General features: G+C 39.6%; 1 protein-coding gene across 1 annotated transcript; it reads right to left on the bottom strand.

The window, feature by feature from the left end:
* Positions 1-5,318: 5,318 nt before the first annotated feature.
* Positions 5,319-15,372, bottom strand: LOC130907006 (acidic mammalian chitinase-like). The gene is made up of 11 exons (XM_057821810.1): positions 14,587-15,372; positions 14,454-14,485; positions 14,342-14,368; positions 14,060-14,261; positions 13,924-13,974; positions 9,258-9,417; positions 9,073-9,197; positions 8,875-8,974; positions 8,612-8,776; positions 5,606-5,689; positions 5,319-5,517 (listed from the first exon to the last, which is right to left on the bottom strand). Exons 2-11 carry the CDS (start codon positions 14,476-14,478, stop codon positions 5,365-5,367), a joined length of 1,092 nt encoding a protein of 363 aa, XP_057677793.1. The 5' UTR covers positions 14,479-14,485; positions 14,587-15,372; the 3' UTR covers positions 5,319-5,364.
* Positions 15,373-20,495: the final 5,123 nt, after the last annotated feature.

Genomic DNA, 20,495 nt, shown 5'->3' with positions numbered 1-20,495 from the left:
TGATTGCATGTACATATATACCTTTGATAAGGTGATGGGTACAATACGTAACTTCACAAAAAGATATCCTCCAAACCCTTTTTTATGTTAGATGATATATATAATTTTATTTTCACGATTTTGCACTGTATATAACCTGTTTTGACCATAGAATGTTTTAAGGCCAAAAAAAGCCTATGACCATACCTGCTGCTTGTGTTGAATTGTCAAACATAAAACTATTCAATCTCATTTTTTTCTATTAAATTTTTATCCTAGCAAGTTAAATATTATCAAGCTTCAAAACGGTTGGTCGAGCACGTTTGGTTGTCAGAGAGAGACAAGAGATTTTGGGATTTTTTGTCTTTTTGGGTCCAAAATGTGGATTAAAATTGGTCAGTGAAGAAAACAAACAGTTTGGACATGAAGTTCAAGGTATCCTGAAAAAAGGGACCCAACTTGGCCATTGTGAACAATTTTTTCTTTGAAATATAAAGGCAACATCAAAGGCATGCAAATTTGGCCAAAATAGGCTTAGGTGTTAAAGGGTTAAATAAAGGACTACTTAAGTTTGATCATGGATGGGCATGTAAAAAGCTCTCCTCATACACATTAGCTGCACATGTTAGCTGCACAACAACTGCAGCCGCCCTCCTCCACTGAGCCTCTCGCTGTTTACGACTTCGCCGTGCAGTAAAGCATTATTTTGCCATATTCGTGTTGACCATTTGGCAGCTACACGCTCCTCCGACGTCAGCCGGTTTGTTCAGCGGTCATTGTCCAGCTGCTTCCCTGGCGAGGTCTCCTGTCCGTAGAGCAGGGGAACGAGCGGTAAATTGCTCTCCGCCGGGCGGGTTGCCCATCAGCGAAGATAATCGACAACCCAGTCGTAATGTGAAATGATCCGGGCTAGTTATGTGTGATTTTCCGCTTCGAAGGCTTTGTAACATCACTCGGTTCGGGTTAGCATGTCGGCTATCTGTCATGCCTCTTGCTTTGTTTACATTCTCCGAAGCCGGGGAAGGGATATGACATAAGCCCGATTTAGGTGGCATAAAACATCGTTCGGGAGGTGCGACAGTAAAGGTGAAGTGGACAGTTTTGACCATTATGGAGTAATTTTGACATGTCTTGAATAAATGCATTTTTATTATTTCATATTCTATTTAGTACAAGACTGTTATTTGTTATGACCGTGCCATTTATTTAGCTATTGGGGAAAAATACTTGGATAAAAAGAATATCCTGTAAAAATACTGGAGTAGAGAGACTGAAACAATGACATTTTGCGGCTCTCTTCGTCACGTTTTCCTCGTTGTGAATAATTCCTCCTCAACGTGCTGACTGGTCCTTCTCAAGCCATTTATTTAGCTATTGGGGAAAAATACTTGGATAAAAAGAATATCCTGTAAAAATATTTGAGTAGAGAGACTGAAACAATGACATTTTGCGGCTGTCTTCGTTGAGTTTTCCTCATTGTGAATAATTCCCCCACAATGGGCTGCATACTAAATCAGATGAATTCGTGACTCCACTGACGTCATCCACCTGTTGGGGACGCTAGAGCTATAACGGTAGGTGTGGCTAACCGACAGATTTAAAGACTAATTTCTTGTCATCTGCGCTTTGCTAAATTTTTGTATATCGTCGAATCGTCTCAAAATATGATTCTAATTCACATAATAATCCTATTTAACTTTTTTTCTCCTGTCGTACGCACTTGAATTTTTCGACGATTTAAAATATTTTCTACCTCTTGTATGCTCCACCACTGCTTGGATAAGTACTGATAAGCTCCGATTTTAATAGACTGCCCCAAAAAGTCCTTTTTCTTGCCTTCAAGTGTTCCAGTCAAACACGGGGCAAACACGCAGCTGTGTACGTCCATGCGCGTCCCCGCGGCAGCCTCCGCCTTGTCTCACGCTTGGTAAAAAAAAATTCTAACCCACTTTAGACTTGGTACCGTTTTTACGTTTCTGGTGCTCAGTTGATGGGCCAAACGCTTGCCTCATTGCTTTCTGTTTGTGCTCATACATGCATGCGTCATGCACAAGCTGCAATTACACTTTGGGCCGGAGGCGTCAATCACGAGTGAAAGTGAAAAACTCTTTAGTCCCTTTACAGTATATTACAATCTCAAGTGTGTAGAAAACACATTCAAAATCTGTCATTTTTTCCACTTGGCAGGAACCTGGAAGAACTTTTTTTTAAATTAAATCTATAACACTTTAGTCAAATACAGATCAATTGTATTTTCAGTCTGCATTCACCTATAAACTGGTGGAATGTAATGAAGTGCTTCATTGTAATTCAGTACATTTTTGTGCATCTGTACTTGAGTAAAAACATGGTGTTTTTTACTTCACATTCTACAGCACATCTTTTTACTCTACTTATCAAATTGTTGCCTGCGTTATACTTTTTTCCTATTTGTGATTTTGTTTTGAAGCTTCTGGCACAATTGATAAGCCCCGTGCAACTATACCACAATTAAGTACAAGAGGCAGCAATGCATACAAGCAAGATAAGGCAGGTGAACAAGATATTGACCAATAATAAACAGTGTAGCAGTGCACCTTCAGATAGGTGCCGCACTCTCTTCTACAGTAGGTGGCGGTATGCACCTGAAGGAATTTGGCCTCCTGGCCAAGCCGCACGGAAACGGTGCTCCGCTGAGACCGCACAGTGAGTCAACCGGGAGGATCCAAAATTCCGCGCATTCCTGTGTTAACACTTTGTACTGACTCCAAGTTCCAAAAGTTTGATGGCTTACCGAAAACAGGTGGAAAATTTTTTCGTTGACAGTGGTCAAAAAACAAGGCAAAACAGACGGAGGAACAATGCTGGATCCAGGGTCGGGAAAACAACGGCTACATAGGAATGTTCCCGAGAAGCGACACTTTGTCATCTCAGTGCCCCGCCCTTTTGAAAGCAGTGGTGGAGTGGGCCAGGCCGAAGGCGGTGGGACGTGGTTGCCATGGCGACAGATGCAGGTCTTGACGTCCCAGGCGCCCACACTATCAAGTTGTTGGTGGGGCAGGAGCGTCCTGACCCCTACCAGAGTACTGGTGACGGTTTTTCTTTCGCTTATCAGGCGATAGGCTCATTCACTTTACTGTGTCTAAGAGCATGGAGCTTGTTTAAACCAGGGGTGGGCAAACCGGTCCTCGAGGGTCGCAGTGGGTCCTGGTCTTTGTTCCAACTGAGCCAACACAGATAGTTTAACCCAGTACTTCTCAAATTGTGGGGCGCGCCCCCCTGGGGGGGTGCAGAGCGATGCCGGGGGGGGGGGCGCATGTGACCTCGGGGAACATCCTTTTTTTTTTTTACCGTACTGGAATAAAGTGTACTTGCACATCCACTCAGTGGGTGGCAGTGGCGCTTTCATTTTCGTGCGCGCAGTATTTTTGAACTAAGGAAGAGCACTCAGCACACAAAACAGATATGAAGAGCAGTGTGCCGCCGCAGTTTTCGAAAGCTGTTTTCCGACCGGACTCAATCACGCAGCGACCCACTGTCTTGTCCGGTTCTCACGTCGCCGCCCGAGAAGTGCCATTTTCGGCTTGGGATCGTCACGACGACCGTCCTCATCTACGGTTCTACCTCGGCCGCCGAGAATGCGCTTTTTTCGTGCGGTATGCCTTTTAGCTTTGACTTTTAATACAGTGGCTGATGAGGAAATACCACTGTTTACTGTGTCTAAAAATAATTATAGCGGACAGCCAGAAGCCAAATCAATTAAGACGCCACTTAAAGACATTAGACCCCAATCTCATTGATAAGCCGCTTGATTGTTTTTCAGTGAAAACGTGCGAATATTGCCAACAATCGTCCTGCTTTGTCAGTGTTATATCAGTAAACCAGTGAGCATTGTTAGCATGCTCATTGCAAAATAACTCCACACCATTGCAAAGGAGGTAAATACTGTGAGCAGCAAAAATAAAAACGGTCCTTCTGTCCAAGGACACTTTTCATTTATTCAGTTTTTTCGGTCAAATTTTTTAGCATATTGTCCTCATGAGTGAATGTTTCTAATCAATTTTAATTTGTTATTTACTGATTTATTACATTTTATTTTTCTGTATCAAATGGTCAAAAATGTACCTTGAGTGCATTTTTTTACAGTTTGGATATGACTTTTTTTGAAATTCAGGCAAATTGATGGGCGTCAAGTCTTCTGTTACAAACAAAACAATGTTAATAAAGTTATACTTTATTATAGGTTGATTTATGTTACTTTTTTCTTTATTAGAAAAAAGGACAATGTTAGGCAGATGCGTATTTATAATAGTAATTTTATAGACAAATGATACTATTTACAGTGGCGGCAGAGAGTTTGGGGGGGGCACGAAACATTTATGTCTTCCTTGGGGGGGGCGTAACAGAAAATAATTGAGAAGCACTGGTTTAACCAATGAGGTTTCAGCAGAAATGAGAAGCACCTGACTGCAATCGACCGAGTGCACTTGTAAAACAGCAGATTGGTGAAAAGGTGTCCTCTTAATGGGTTGCAACAAAAACCCACACCCACTGCGGCCCTTTTTGGAATAGTTTGCCCACCCCTGCTTTAAACTATGGTTAAGTGCTTTACTATAAAAAATGTTTGACTAATGCAAAGTTATATGGTGTCTGCAAGAAAACTTCCCTTCCCACCCGAGACTTTCCTGTGTTCCTTAAATTTGAGATTTTTAGCTTGTTAGGCTTCTGTTGACAGTGCAGTCAAATCCCCCCCCCAATTCTGCGGTTTTAACTAAAACTAAGCAATTTTCTGGTTCTTGTTCAATATTTACTCAGATCTCCATGTACAGTGTTAAAACATACACATGACATTTTTGCATCGGGAGAAAACATTACACGTGTAAAGTATTTTTGTAACTATACTTAAGGCACCTAAAATTTTTTGCACCTGTATCTAGTTTTAGTCAAGAGTACCTGCTTCTTCCACTACTGCCTATAAAAAGTTATTTATGAAGTTTCTCAGATTTAATTCAGTTATAAATTCAATGTTCTCATTGTGAAAGTTCAGTTAAGGTGAACGGCTTTATTTATTTATTTTTTTAATCATTTTAGATCTCGCTAGTGGCCATTAACAATGAGTGGTTAGTTCCAAGGTTAGCAGTCCAAAGTTAAGGCCAAACAATAACCGTAATTTAGCTTTGATAAGCATTCATGATCAATGGATTAAAGCAGATGAACATTATTCAGACACTGAGCAGTGGAAGACCACCATGTTTGTCAAAACCAGTATAAGATTTTATGGACTTGCCCCATCCCAAAAATGAGTTTATAATTGTCATAAGCTGCAGGTTAGATATTGCATCATTATGGCACCAAAAAGATTTAGTTTAGACAAGTAAGCCATTTTAATATCAAACATGAATGGTGCTACCCAATCACAAATTTCAGTACGAGCTCATCATGCAGATGTTGAATGACAGGATATTTAGAAGGATGACTACAGCACTGTTGATTGAAGTCATCCAAGTCTAGGGACATGACAAACGCTCCTCCATATTTGTGTTGTTTAATGTAACTTGCCTGTTTAGAGGGGGGAGAGAGAGAAGGGAAAAAGCGCTTACCGTAAATACCATTCAATGATTGACAACACATCTATTTTGAAGTTTACCTTTGCATCAATGGAAGCTATGTCATCAAAGACAACCTGTTTATCTGATGCAGCCATCAGTAGTCCTTGCAGGAAAGAGCAAACCTGAAAAGAGCCAATTATATGTTTTTATCCATTTTCAGTAGAAAGTAGGGTGGAACGATAGCAGGACAGCCATTGCAACTTTTGGGAGGTTTGAAATATTAAAAACCAGAAGAATTTACCAGATTTTAATAACTCTGGTTAACTCACCAATGACCACTTTGTATTCAGATACAATGATCCCTCGCTAAACTTCGGGCTTCAAACTTTGCAGCCTCAATCGCGTTTTTTTTTTTCCCCAATTAAAAAAAAAAAAAAAAAGGGGGGGGGGGGAGCATTTAATAATTGTTTTCTCCCGTTCTTGGTTAACAATAATTAGGTGGGACAGTAACACGTTTAAAAATTAATACATTTGAAGTTAGGGTTGTTCCGATCATGTTTTTTTGCTCCCGATCCCAATCGTTTTAGTTTGAGTATCTGCCGATCCCAATATTTCCCGATCCGATTGCTTTTTGCTCCTGATTCAATTCCAATCATACACATTTTGGCAATGCATTAAAAGTGAATAAAACTGACAAATATATACATTCAACATACAGTACTGTATTTGTTTATTATGACAATAAATCCTCAAGATGGCATTTACATTATTAACATTCTGTGAGGGATCCACGGATAGAAAGACTAGTGACTTTGTATATTGTAACTAAACATTGCCATTTAGTGTATTTGTTGAGCTTTCAGTATGATACTGTAGCCATGGCCAACTGCATGATGGGAAGTGGAACCATGACTGTGCGTAGTGCTACCAATTGATATATATTCTCTGCGTTGGGAAATAAAATAAGGTGTTAAGACAATGATCAATTGCCACCTTGCTTCCCATGATATTTCTAATCATAGGGAGAGGGATTGCAAGGCTTTAGCCAATTATAAAAGGCTCCAAAGGCTGCCAAAGTTCACTCTACTCATTTTGCGCTGCCTTTTATCTCTCTCTCTGTATAGGTAAAACCGTCATTACAGAATGAGCGCGACAATGAGTGCGGGTCATGCAGCGCATGCATTAATTGTGATAAATATTTTAACGTGACACAATTTTTAAAAAATGAATTTCCGCCGTTATCGGATGAATTTGAAAACCCTACCTTAAGCCTAAACTAAAGACTCGATGAGTAACATTATGTCTGACGTTAAATACAATTAGATAACGATTTATACTGTGTGTATATATATATTTTTTAAAAAGGCATGGCTGATATTTTTTTGCCGATTCTGATACTTCGAAAACGACGTGATCGGACCCGATCGATCAGGACATCTCTATTTGAAGTACTTAAAAGCCATTTATTGAAAGATACTGTGTACACAAGTTTTCCCCAAATTAAAAAAAAAAAAAAAAACACTATCTCTTTCCAATGCTAAATCTGAATAGATTGAACAAAATTTTGGGTGGGAGGGTGGTTTTTCCACTTATCGTGGCAGGTTTTGGTCCCCATCAACCACGAAAAGCAAGGGATCACTATAATACTGTTTAATCCAGGCTATGGGAGGTTCATCTGAATGATAAATGCTGTATGTATGGATCCAGAAGGCCATTTAAAAGCGTAGCAACAATAGCAAAAATGTTTGAGGGAAAAAAAAAAAAAAAAAAAAAACTGATGAGACTAGTGATCCCTCGCGACTTCATGCCCTCTGTCCATTTTCACTCCCCCCTCCTGTTGATTTCCTTGGTCAGGCAGTGCACTGGTGTTGCTATTTAAAGTTAACGACGATTGACAGATGTTAAGGTCTGATCTTGCCAGAGATGCTTGCAAGCAGAAACCTTTAAAGCGCCACATGCTTCAATCATCGTTTAACTTGTTAAACAGTTGCTGTGGCAACTCTAAGTGAGCAGCTTGAACGGATTTGAGTGGGCACACTCAATGACAGTGTTGTTAATCTTACTTTAAAAAGTAATTACAGTTACAAATTACTTCTCCCAAAAAGTAATTGTTAGTAAAAGTTACCTGAATGTAAGAGTAATCAGTTACTTGGCAAAGTAACTGGTGACAATTTTTTTTTTTTTTTCTTAAAAACAGGTCACACAATGTGAAGTTTAAAGGGTTTTTGGGACAATTGGCCCTAGCCGAATTCTTTACCCTAAACTTAACTAGACACAACGATTGTGAATCATCCATTAATGTTAAAATTGCTCCAGTTAATGCATTAGTTCTCTTCTGTCTACTTTTGACATGTGTAAGTTTTAAAACAATATCATTTAAAGATGGATTTAGGTCAAGATTTTGCCGATTTAGGAGCATTTTAGATCAAAAGTTACTTAGGTTCACTAGGAAGGTTCTCCACAACAGAGCCTTCCTGAGAAATCTGCTTTAAGATGGCAGCTGTTTACTAATGCATCTAGTTCTTTATTATACATGTTGCTAATGCAGCAGTGTGTCATTTGCATCTAGTTCTGTATATAGGAGATATCTACCGAAGCATCATGTGGGCGTAGTTTGCAGGCTATGGGCTACAGTCAGGTATTATGGGAGCCACCTAGCATAGAAGCATCGCGTTTCCAACGGAGTCACCTTTCCACTCCTGCTCTGCTCTCGTCTCCGTCTTTCTCGCGTCAGTCAACCAACGTAGTAACGCATGCCTTTCCTGCCTCAAACTAACGGCGTTGCCAAGATGAGAAAATTAGATTATTCACTACTGAAGAAAATAACGTTAGTAACACTGCTCAATGAAGCATTTAATAGAAGCATTTTTCTACTTTATTCTTTAAAAATAATTCGGTGGAACAGTAACAAGTTGCATCTTCCCAATGCAAATTGAATCAATACACAAAAAAAAAAAAAATAATTGGGAGGGGGCACGACTTCACGATTTTTGGTCCTCATCAACTGCGAAAAACAAGGGATCACCGGACTTGGACAGGCGGCGTTAGCAATGTTTATCGATATACTGTGTATGCCTAGTAGAAAGTGTTGCTGCTAATGTTACCTCATAACGGGCTAAGAATCCTTCTGGTATATCAGGCACATTGCCCCCTGCAGGATTAACAATGCCCAGACTGTTAATAGTAAAAGCTTCTCCAAATACTCCAATCCCCATGTTAATTTTTTGGGTAGGCACTCCCTGTTTATTCCAGAAGTTGACTGCAGAAGCCTAAAGTATGGGCGATATGGTCAGACACAAACAAGGCTGTGCTCAAGCCAATAAAGCTCAAATTTTATATGCTGAGGATTGTGCTGGTTGTTACTTACCGCCTTGCTGAATGAGTCACCTGTAGTGTAGAATGATGGTTTGCCCTTCACAAAGGGAATTTCAACATCAGACGTCATTACATTGAAAAAGTCGATGTGCCTGACAAAAAAAAAAAACAAACAAACAAAAAAAAACAGCAAGTGTTTAGAAGATAAAAGGGGCATACCGGGAAAACCATTTAAAAAATATGTCATTACTCTGCAATCAGTTTGACCTCATAACTCCGACTAATGACCAATGGCTGAGCAGACACACTTGCAGTGAGCAGTAACTTTTCATAACCCCTCTTGGCCGCCTCCAAATTTATGGCGCGCCGGAATTCCTATTCAAAAGAAAGGCTTAGTGGATTGAACATGTAAAGTTAAGAATTTCGGGATCATACCTGGATGAGATTTGTGAAAAGTTTCTTGTCCCCCCTTTGCCTTGATTCCAGCCACAAGAGGTTTATACCATCAAACGTGTAGTCAGGATTTCTCAGAAGGGAGAGTGCAGAATTGATAAAAACCCTCCTATTTCCTTGCATGCTTAGCATTTCTTGGACACTTGAGAACCGGAAAAGTAAATTGGCACAACAAAGTTAATGTGCAGACCAGAGGGTGAGAACCTCCATGACACAATGATTATCAATAAATTGGTTAGGAAATCATTCTAGGCTATTCTACAAAACAAGCCATCTTCATCCTTCTGCTGTAGGCTTTTCACTAGTAGACGTCCAGTGAATTTGAACTGGGAGCAGAGGCGTAGCAAGGGTCCCCGGGGGCCCCTAGCCCAGTACTCCAGACTCACCGCTGTTCCAGCTATTGAGTCTGGCCACCATTAAGCGGATAAAATTTCCAGGGCGGAGCAAGCCACAGCAAACAGACAGCGGAGTGGACCAATCAGCGACAGGCGGGACGAGGGACTTGCGCGCGGAAGTAAACATACGAGGAGAGCGGACTTTTTTCAACATGGCTAGCGCGAGACTTGTTTCGATGCGTTTTTGGTAATTTAAAACGGATTTTACCGTGGATTGGAACATTCTCTGCTCTCCTGTTCACCATCTGTGTTGTTGTGGAGACTACTTCCGACGCGGAAGAGTGACGTTGCTTGTTAAGAACACGTCACGCAAATAAACGAATCTGATTTGTCGATTGATTTTGTACTTGCTCGAGAGGTTGTAATGGGCTGGGTCCCAGACTATACTCTCAGTGTTTGAAAAACACTGAACAATCTGGCCGTGCCAGGCAAGGGGGCCCCAGGCAACATGGGGCCCTTCGAGCGTGTGCAAGTAAGGGGGACAGTTGGACTTTGAGCAATAGCATATTTAATAAAAGTAATAACTACTCGCTCTCACAGAGCGTTTTTTTAGGACACTCAAAGTGCCCCCTCTATTGCATTATTCATTCACTCCACTCAGTGGATGTACGCTTCTATTGTAACCACAGCTGCCCACTCACATACATACATCTCATACATACTCGCGCAGTATAATGAACACAAAGGTGGAGGGATGCGAGTGCGCGCTCATGCACGTGCTGTCATCTTTGCCATAAAAGTGGCAAAAACTAAGCACTTTACACAGACTCATATGGATGTACTTACATTCGTTCATGGACGCACACATTTTAACAGGTGGCTGTCCTCTGCTCACCTTACGCCTATTCTCGCTCCCAGAATACGCAGCACTTGTGATGTCGGACAATAACAAGACTGGTTGCTATGGGAACTAGAGCTGGGAATCTGGGCACCTAACGATTCGATTACGATTCAGAGGCTCCGATTATAAAACTTATTGATGCACCCCCCTCTTTTTTTTTTTAATGTTTTGTACATTAGTTCCAAAAATCCTCAGGCTAAACCAAACTACTATCTCAGTATCAAGTTATAACAGTAAATATACAAAAATAACAGTAAATAAAAAAACTCCAGTCCCCATTCTGTATCAGCAGCTTTAAACTACATTCAATTAATTTATTGTTGTGAATCAACTGTTACAGTTGTTAAAATTGCTCCCGTTATTCCATAATTTCCCTTCTGTCTACTTTTGTCAAAGATTTAAAACTATATCATTTAAAGATATTCAAGACAAGATTTTGCCGATTTAGGAGTATTTTAGATAAGTTAATTAGGTTCGCTACAACAGAGCCTTCTAGAGAGGTCTACTGCTTTAAGATGGCGGCTGTTTACTTATGCTGGAAAGTCATTTCGCATCTGTTCAATAATACATATTCGAACACTGACGTCATCTGCCATTTTGCATCTAGTTCTACATATATGATATCTACTGTAGCCCTATGTATGTAGCAACTAGCATCCGAGCGCTGTTTGTAGCGGCTGTCAGCCGCAGTCAGGTATGATTTTTTTTCCCCCCCCCCCCCATCTAGCGGCATGAGTTGAACATGATATTTACTCTCGGTCCGTTCCTCATTCAGTCCCAAAGACCGCGCTGACTGTGTTTTACTTCCGCTTTACCTGGTATAATTCAATAATCGGAATTTGGATATTTGTGAATAGTTCTCAAATCTTCCACGGCTGCATCGCGAACAATCCAAGAATCGGAAATTTCGCACGCCTCTAATGGGAACGTATGCATATTCAAGGAACCTTGCTAAAAGGAGTTAAAATTGCTAATAAAATTGTTTAGGATTATTTTAGACGCATATGATAGACTCACCATTTCTTTTAGTCACATGAATAATGAGGACCTGTGAAAATCAACGTAAAACTCTGCAAGGACTTTCCAGAGTGTACTTGGTGAGTCACTCTTTAAACAATCATGTGGTATAAATATCTGATTGGACTTAAACATATATAATTAACTTGACATGGTTAGTGCTGATTGGGATAGATAACAGAATCGTTAGATAATCTGCCAAATGATTCCATGGTATTGAAACACTCCCTAAACTTATCGCTGCGACAGTGCAGTAAAGCTACGTGTGCTAAATCTGTTGGCCCTTGGGGCCCCTGATGACCCTAGGCAATGCCTGGTTTGCCTAATGGGACGTGACACCTGTGACTGGGAGGGTGGCAGTGATTTAACTCCTCACACTCCTATGGCCATCAGTGGCAGTCAATGTCAGGCAACAAGGTAATTTTGGTGCATCTTATGGTCACTTTCTGGCGAGTTTGGGTTACAGAACAGGAAGTGACCTGTAAATGCCCCGGTTTTGAATGAACGCCCTTCCCAGTCTTAATGTATTGGGTGTTGAGCGCCGTCAATGGCAGACAGCGTTGACTATTGCGGTGGAAGATTTTGGTAGCAACTTTGCTCTTTTTTTTAAAGGGTACCTCTAACTTAGACTTGTAGGCCCTAATAAGCCACAATAGTTCCCTTACTAAAATGTTATTAGAAATGCATAAAACATTGCCATCGATTAAAAAATCTACAATATTTAGTACATGTTTTGACCTACAAAGGGCGCCATGGACGCTCGTGGTGAACACGTAGTTTGTCACAGCCACTAGATTAACACCATCTGTGTACTGCAATTCCTTCTACGCGGAGAAACGTCAAACACATGCGTACATCAGTTAAAAGCTGCGAGTACTGTACTTTGTTTTTAATCGAGTCCTTTATTAGCTTTTCATTGCCTTAAAACACTTTTTGCACGAGTTTCCCCTCTTACTTTTAAGCATTGCGTTCTCTTGTGCTAGCTTTAAACCATTTTTTTGACCACATTAGTCACGTAGTGTTTTTAAACCACCCTTATTTGAAATTACATTTAAGCATTTTCTTAAGGCATCTTTAGTACATGTTGTCTGTCAAATTTGCCCCTTGAAGCACATTTTGGCAGAACCCCGCCCCCCCCCATCATGTCAATTTTGTGAAATATCGACTAGTGCTGCAACGATTAGCAGTTTGATTACAAAAAAGCTTTGAATTAAATTTGCTTCAAGTATTCGTGTAATTAAAATTCATAATGGTTTGGTTTGAAAGTTTGCATTTAGTTTTATTGATTTGGGTGGATACACTACCCTCTACTGTCAACAGTGACTGACAACTCATTTCATATGGCTGAATCCAGCTGCTCCCTGATAAGCCAAGTTTGTTTGAGCCAATGCTTTTTCTAATGCATTCAAAATTTAATATATAGTTATATTTAGCTTTTTTGTGTGGGAAATTATGTTTGAATGATTTGCTAAACATTGTAAAGAAAAAATTTGCATTTTGGCTAGCATACATTTGATATGCAAGTTTGCCAATTCTTTTGTTGTACTTCAATCCTCACTTTATATATATATATATATATATATATATATATATATATATATATTTTATATACAATTTGAGGCTAATCTCAGGTATTTTAAAATTTTGTTCCTAATCCGATTACTCAAACCAACTAGTTCATAGATTAAATCAAGTACCAAAATAATCTATAGCTGCAGCCCTAATATTTCACGTTATTTTGGTAAACTTGTCAGCATGTTCTTTATGCTATAGTCATCTAAGTGATACGTTACGTTACGTTAACATATCGGTCACGTTTGCATTTCATTGTTCAGGCATCATGTAACATACTGTACACTTATTCTACATGTTCTCTATTGTATTTTTATTTTGAATTGCCTTTCAAAACGACATCTGTTCTATGTGTTGTTGGATTTTATCAAGTAAATTTCCCCCCAAAATGACTTTTTTCCACCCCCCTCTTCATTGCTTATTTTTGGGCTGGTGCGACTTATAGTCCGAAAACACAGTAAATGAGATTCATGAGGAAGGTCAAAGGCTCGGACGTGTTTGCCCTCCCCCGGACAAACTTTCAATGAGAATTCTAAGCAATGCAGTCCGTTGTGGGGATTCGGAGTATTTACAAAGTGAATAATGTTGCAACAGCACATATTCTTATAATGAACAGGAAATGTATTTGGCCTAACTTTTGAGAGTCAAATAGTCAAGTAGCTATTCAACTTCACATGTGCTCTGAAGAGAAACAGTATGGCAGACATCCAATTCTTGCTTTGTGTAAAAGGAGAAAAACCCAAATATCAAGTAGTTTTTGCCAAAAGCACCATGGCACAAATTACGCCAGTCTGCCCTGACCATATTGGACAGTGTTACTTACAACGGACTTGAAATCAAGTTGACCTCCAAAAGGGTTTTCATTGCTGGATCCCTGTTAAACCAAACAGGTTTGCTTAAATTATGCAAGACTATATATAAACGAAAAAAAGAAAAAAAAATGCACGCCAAGATCTGACCTTTTCTTCAAGTCCTTGAAGAGCGGAAACTTAATTTTGTCACTAGAGCCAACTGAAATGCCCCATTTGGAATCAATGCCGACAAAACTATAGATGATATGGGTACACAGGAATGGCTTAATGTCGCCGATCTCGAAATGTCCAATTCCCCGTCGTTGGTCAGAGATGCTGTTGTAGAGACAGACCAGTCGTTCGGTAGCTCCTAAAATATTCGAAAACAATTTCATTGACAAAACCCCAACTTGCTCATTGGATTTACAAACAATTGCAAAACAAACTTACCCAACCAAGCAATGCTCAGAAAGAGCCCTACAAAATGACATTATCAGAAAAGTTTGAAATTCAAAAACAAACTGACACCAACTGCCCAAAAATGTTTCCATTGACGTCTCACCTGCAAGAAGAAATAGCTTCTGCATATTGTTGCTAGTAACAAAAACAACATTGAAATGTTTTTGATTAGACATTTCAAACCTCCAAAGTATAAGAAAACGCACAAAAAGAAATTGTACTTTCAGTGTACTCACCAACAAAACAGCTTTTACTGCTCTTCTTTGCTGACAGGTGCATGCAAGAGATGATGCTACTTATATACTTCACCAACTGGTGGCCTTTGAGTTGATGTCATTCTTTCAAGAGGCTGACCATTCACCTAATTATGCCTTCACCTGATTCTAATCGGCCAAAGCGTGATGAACAATCCACTGACTCACTGATCAGCACAAAAGACAGCCTGAGAAGATTTCCACACCTCTAATAATGGTTTAAAGTTTAAAGGGGCTTTTAAAGTCACTTAAAATTTGATTGACTGGACTGGGAAAACAATGCTTTTTTAATTTGAAATGTCACCTTTGGCTGACTTAAGTTTGCAGAGTAGATCAACAGCCATAAATGATATAAAAGAAAAAAAGGTTGCACCACCGTATTCAACTCTGCTCTCAAAACCCAGGACTATCAAATGATGATATTAAAGAAAAAAAGGTTGCACCATCATATTCAACTCAGCTCTCAAAAGCCAGGACTATCAAATGAACTTGAGACAATTAAGAAGCACATCACGAGAAAACACACCCAGTAATTTATTGTGTGGTAACGCTTTACTTCTCCAAACAAAGTTGCGTTAAGAAAATACTTAAACGTAGTAATATCAAAAAGGCATAAGCAGATTTTAAGGGGGAGACGGGCCCCCCCTGGTGTCCGAAAAATGTAACAGCATGTAATTGACTTTCCTATAGACCCTACTCACATGACGTCACAACCACGCTTCCGCGCCATATTGTCCGTCTACTCGTCGATTACCGCATTACCGCTACGTAAATTCCACCTATTATGGCGTGTTTTTCTGCTCGTTAACATTAATAATCAAAATGGTGAAGGCGTGTGTGGCGGTTGGTTGCAATAACAGAGAAGATAGACGGAGAGACTTGAAGTTCTACCGTATTCCGAGAGACCCGGAGAGGAGAGCGAGATGGACTGCTGCAATTCGACGAGAAAACTGGGCTCCAAACGATTACCACGGATTATGTAGTAGTCATTTAATATCTGGTAAGATGAATTTAGTATATATTTAGAGGGTTTTGGGCTGAAAACCACAATTAAGATCACTGCGAGGCTAATCGCCGACAACATACAGTTTCAAATTCAAGATGCTTATTTCTTCCACCATCATTACATTTTGAATAATATTTAGCTGGTACCAAGTGAAAGAAGCTGGCCTCGTCTACGCATCATCAGTTAAACAGGTGTGTCCAAACCTTTTGCAAAGGGGGCCAGATTTGGTGTGGTAAAAATGCGGGGGGCTACCTTGGCTGATTTACATAGAACAATATATTTAAACAAATGTTAGCAAGCCCTTCTGTGTGTCACATTTACTTTTTTTTTTTTTTTAATTCATAATTTCAACAGTCTCGTCTTAGTGGTGTTCTCTTTCGACACTCGGGCTCTTGCGAAATACTGCTGCTGTGAAATTAAACTACCTTCAAGTTGCTATAATTTCTCGCTGCGTATCTTCCCTGTAATGTTGTCGTACATGTCAGCGTGTCTTGTTCGGTAATATCATTATCACGTCACATCGAACTCTTTGAAAACAGCGACTGTCTCTTTGCAAATGTTGCGTGTTTTATTGAAGAAATAGTCTAATATCCACCTATCCTTGAAGCGTCGGCCATCGCAGTCAACTTTTTTTTTTTGGATTGATTTTGATTTAGAAATCACACAGGGTAATGTTGCTTAGAGTGCTGCTCTTAATGTTTTTCAAAGTTTCGTGAGAATAGGCCGAGTTTCTGTGGAAAAGATGGTTGTAGATATCAGGGTAGCAGATGTCAGGCAAAGAGGGCGAAGACAGCGGGTCGAAACATATCGATTTAGGCATCAAATATGGATCTGGCGAATGGATAGACTGAAGCTTTTCCACATAACGCCTTTTATGCAACGCATCCAATGAGTTTACAGCGTCTGAAAGCACCGGGGCTTCCATGAATTGCACTATAAATTGCATGACAATTTGAAACCATTGAGAATACGGATAAACAAAGACGGACAATATATATATATATATATATATATAAAATGAGTCAAAATTCTTTTTCGAACAGATCGTGTGACTAGCAACTTAGATGGTCATTTGCTTTGCATAAAATTTTCAAAACAAAAAAAAAATTAGGGGAGGGCAATTTTATTTTTCAAATTATTTTTTTTCTTTGATTGAAAGTTTTTTTTTTTTTTTTTTTTTAATTGAAGCAACATTTTTTGGGATTGAATGATTTGGACACACATGTCCTAATCATAATATGGCCCAAACACACAGAGGAGTGCTTCAATCAAAGAAAAATTTTTCAATTAAAAACGAAGTGTTCAAATGCAAATTTTTCAATTGCAAATATTTTTTCGCATTCAAAAACTTGTTCTATGATTGAAAATTCTCTTTTTTTTTGATTGAATTGATTTTCTTTTTGAAAATCTATATTTCTTTGGAGCAACTTATTTTTTGACTGAATAATAAAAACTAGGGCTGTCAGACGATTAAAAATTTTTACATTTAGTATTTTATAAAATTAATACATTTAGTATTTTGCTGGCTGAAAAAAAAAAAAAACTTCTAATATCCCTCCTCTTTGAAGGGGCGGAGGAGGCAGCATGTTGTCGACAGGTACAGTGGAGCAAATAAGTACTTAGTCAATCACTAATTGTGCATGTTCTCCCACTTGAAAATATTAGAGACCTGTAATTGTTAACATGGGTAAACCTCAACCATGAGAGACAGAATGTGGAAAAAAAAAAACAGAAAATCACATTGTTTGATTTTTAAAGAATTTATTTGCAAATCATGGTGGAAAATAAGTATTTGGTCAATACCAAACGTTCATCTCAATACTTTGTTATGTACCCTTTGTTGGCATTAACGGAGGCCAAACGTTTATGTAACTCTTCACAAGCTTCTCACACACTGTTGCTGGTATTTTGACCCATTCCTCCATGCAAATCTCCTCTAGAGCAGTTGTGTTTTGGGGCTGTCGTTGGGCAACACGGACTTTCAACTCCCTCCACAGATTTTCTATGGGGTTGCGATCTGGAGACTAGCTAGGCTACTCCAGGACATTGAAATGCTTCTTACGAAGCCACTCCTTTGTTGCCCTGGCTGTGTGTTTGGGATCAATGTCATGCTGAAAGACCCAGCCACGTCTCATCTTCAATGCCCTGGCTAAAGGAAGGAGATTTTCACTCAAAATCTCTCGATACATGACCCCATTCATTGTTTCCTTTACACAGATCAGTCTTCCTGGTCCCTATGCAGAAAAACAGCCCCAAAGCATGATGTTTCCACCCCCATGCTTCACATTGGGTATGGTGCAATTCAGTATTCTTTTTCCTCCAAACACGAGAACCTGTGTTTCTACCAAACAGTTCTATTTCGTTTTCATCTGACCATAACACATCCTCCCAGTCCTCTTCTGGATCACCCAAATGCTCTCTAGCGAACCGCAGACGGGCCTGGACATGTACTTTCTTCCGCACGGGGACACGTCTGGCGGTGCAGGATTTGAGTCCCTGGTGGCGCATTGTGTTACTGATAGTAGCCTTTGTTACCGTGGTCGCAGCTCTCTGTAGGTCATTCGCTTGGTTCCTCCGTGTAGTTCTGGGATTTTTGCTCACCGTTCTTGTTATTATTTTGACGCCACGGGGTGAGGAGGGAGTTGAAAGTCCGTATTGCCCAACGACAGCCCCAAAACATCACTGCTCTAGAGGGCATTGAAGATGAGACGTGGCTGGTCTTTCAGCATGACATTGATCCCAAACACACAGCCAGGGCAACAATGGAGTGGCTTCATAAGAAGTATTTCAATGTCCTGGAGTAGCCTAGCCAATCAAACAATGTGATTTTCTGTTTTTTTTTCCACATTCTGTCTCTCATAGTTGAGGTTTACCCATGTTGACAATTACAGGCCTCTCTAACTTTTTCAAGGGGGATAACTTGCACAATAAGTAGTTGACTAAATATTTATTTGCCCCACTGTATTTCCGTGTCGACAGTGTGAATGTGTGTGTCACACTATGCCCCATTCCATTTGATTTCATACTTCACACTATGCCCCATTCCATTTTATTTCATACTACTGTATAAATAATTGAATGCTTATTTCATTTGCTTGCCCAATCAGGAATGCAAATGTTTTGTTAGCTTGCAATTGTGCCAGTTTCTTTTTGACCTGCCGCATCAATCGGGAAGCGGTGAACTTCAAACCCTTGACAACAAATGCAATTTGTATTGATTTGATTTGATTCAAATGATTCAGCAAAACCAAAAATACTCCACAGATTTACTAATATAATAAGTGCTCATTAAATAATTATGAATGACACTGTCAGAAAACGCACCCAGCGCTTTATTGTCTTTTACCTTTCACTTCCTGGAACATAGACACAGTAACGATATGGATGCCCATCCATATGTGCCCTGTGATTGACTGGCGACCAGTCCAGGATGTAATCCTTTAGTCACAACTCAATTGGGATAGGCTCAGGGGTGAAAGTGGGCCAGAACGGTCAGGAACGCAGTTCCGGTATAAGATTCAGGGCCTGAATGCTGTTCTGGTACACTCTGCTTTGATTCCAAAAATATGACTGCAACTGTCATAACACTATGTTAAAAAAAAATGCTAAGCTGCCACACATGCATTTCATTTCCAAGAAGAAAACAATCTACCTACTAACAATAGGTCTAAATACAAAAGTGTTAACAAGATTAATAAGGTGCTTTTGTAGCGTAATCCGTTTCCACCTATATTTATTATTTATTTTATTCTACGGACGGCATTGGGGGTTTCCCCAGCTGCTGCAGTTATTTGAGTCTGACGATGATGAGTCACGTCAATGTGCGAATGCACGCAGCAAAGTAAAATGCCTGGACTCATTTATCTGTTCAATTGGCTGACATACTGACATGTGGCCAACAGAGATAGTTAGCTCTGATTGGTTCAAATGTGCATGTTTTCTGGAACATCAACAGAAAAAAAGTTTGTTGAATTCATGCAAAAAAAGGGCAAAATGGATCAAATCTTTAAGAGTAAGGAAAGAGTTGAGGAGGCTTGTTTATCATATTTAGTTTTATTTGCTCTGATGGGGAGGTTCAGAACATCTTAGCTGTCAATGTGCACTTTGGACTTATATTTGTTCATTTATGTTAGGCTACTTATTCATTTCCTTATGATTAAAAAAAAAAGTCTATGCGCGATCTTCAAAATATATTTCATTTCACTCTGCATAATATAAGTCATTTGTACTTATTTTTCTGAATGAATGTCACTTATATCTTTATTATCAAAAACAAAACAAAAAAGAAAGCAAAAGTAAATGTTTACATTAAGTTCAATTTTAATATACATCCTATGTTCTTAAGTAGTTAAAATTGAGATTTGGCATTTAGTGTCATGTTTATGTGCCTTCTCAGTTCTTTTCTTTCCTTTCCAGCACATTATGCAGCTGGATGGGCGGGGCTGTGCTGCACACCTGTGGCACATTTGGAGCGCTCATTATTTAAGGACTCCTGTCACCGTCTGCGAGTGTCGGACTATTGCATTTGCTTGTTACCTGCTTTGCTTACCGCTGTGTGCTCATCGTCACCCTTGGTGCTTCCCGACATTCTTCGATCGTGTTCTGGTTTGATCTCATTTACTTTTGTGTTTTATTGGGATTTTGTACTTGTAATTTTGTACTGTTATATTCACGCCATTTTGGCGTGCTCTCTCAGTTGTATTTTCTTACTCGCGTTTTCCACCGTGCTCTCTCAGTTGTATTTTCTGACCCGCGTTTTCTAGCGTGCTCTCTCAGTTGTATTTTCTTACTCGCGTTTTCTAGCGTGCTCTCTGTTGTATTTTCTTACCCGCGTTACTTAGCGTGCTCTCTCAGTTGTATTTTCTTACTCGCATTACTTTGGCGT

Source organism: Corythoichthys intestinalis, chromosome 18 (assembly GCF_030265065.1).
Source record: "Corythoichthys intestinalis isolate RoL2023-P3 chromosome 18, ASM3026506v1, whole genome shotgun sequence".
Classification (NCBI taxonomy): domain Eukaryota; kingdom Metazoa; phylum Chordata; class Actinopteri; order Syngnathiformes; family Syngnathidae; genus Corythoichthys; species Corythoichthys intestinalis.
Note: the sequence above shows the minus strand (reverse complement) of the source record. Positions and strands in the feature narration are given on the sequence as shown.

Bases quoted from the DNA above. Each gene is read 5' to 3' on its own strand.
- LOC130907006 (XM_057821810.1), bottom strand. From the start codon at position 14,478: ATGCAGAAGCTATTTCTTCTTGCAG. The intron at 9,198-9,257 runs GTATGATCCCGA...TCTTTTGAATAG, and splicing joins TTTTCACAAATCTCATCCAG to GAATTCCGGCGCGCCATAAA. The intron at 5,518-5,605 runs GTAAACTTCAAA...CCCTCTAAACAG, and splicing joins TAGCTTCCATTGATGCAAAG to GCAAGTTACATTAAACAACA.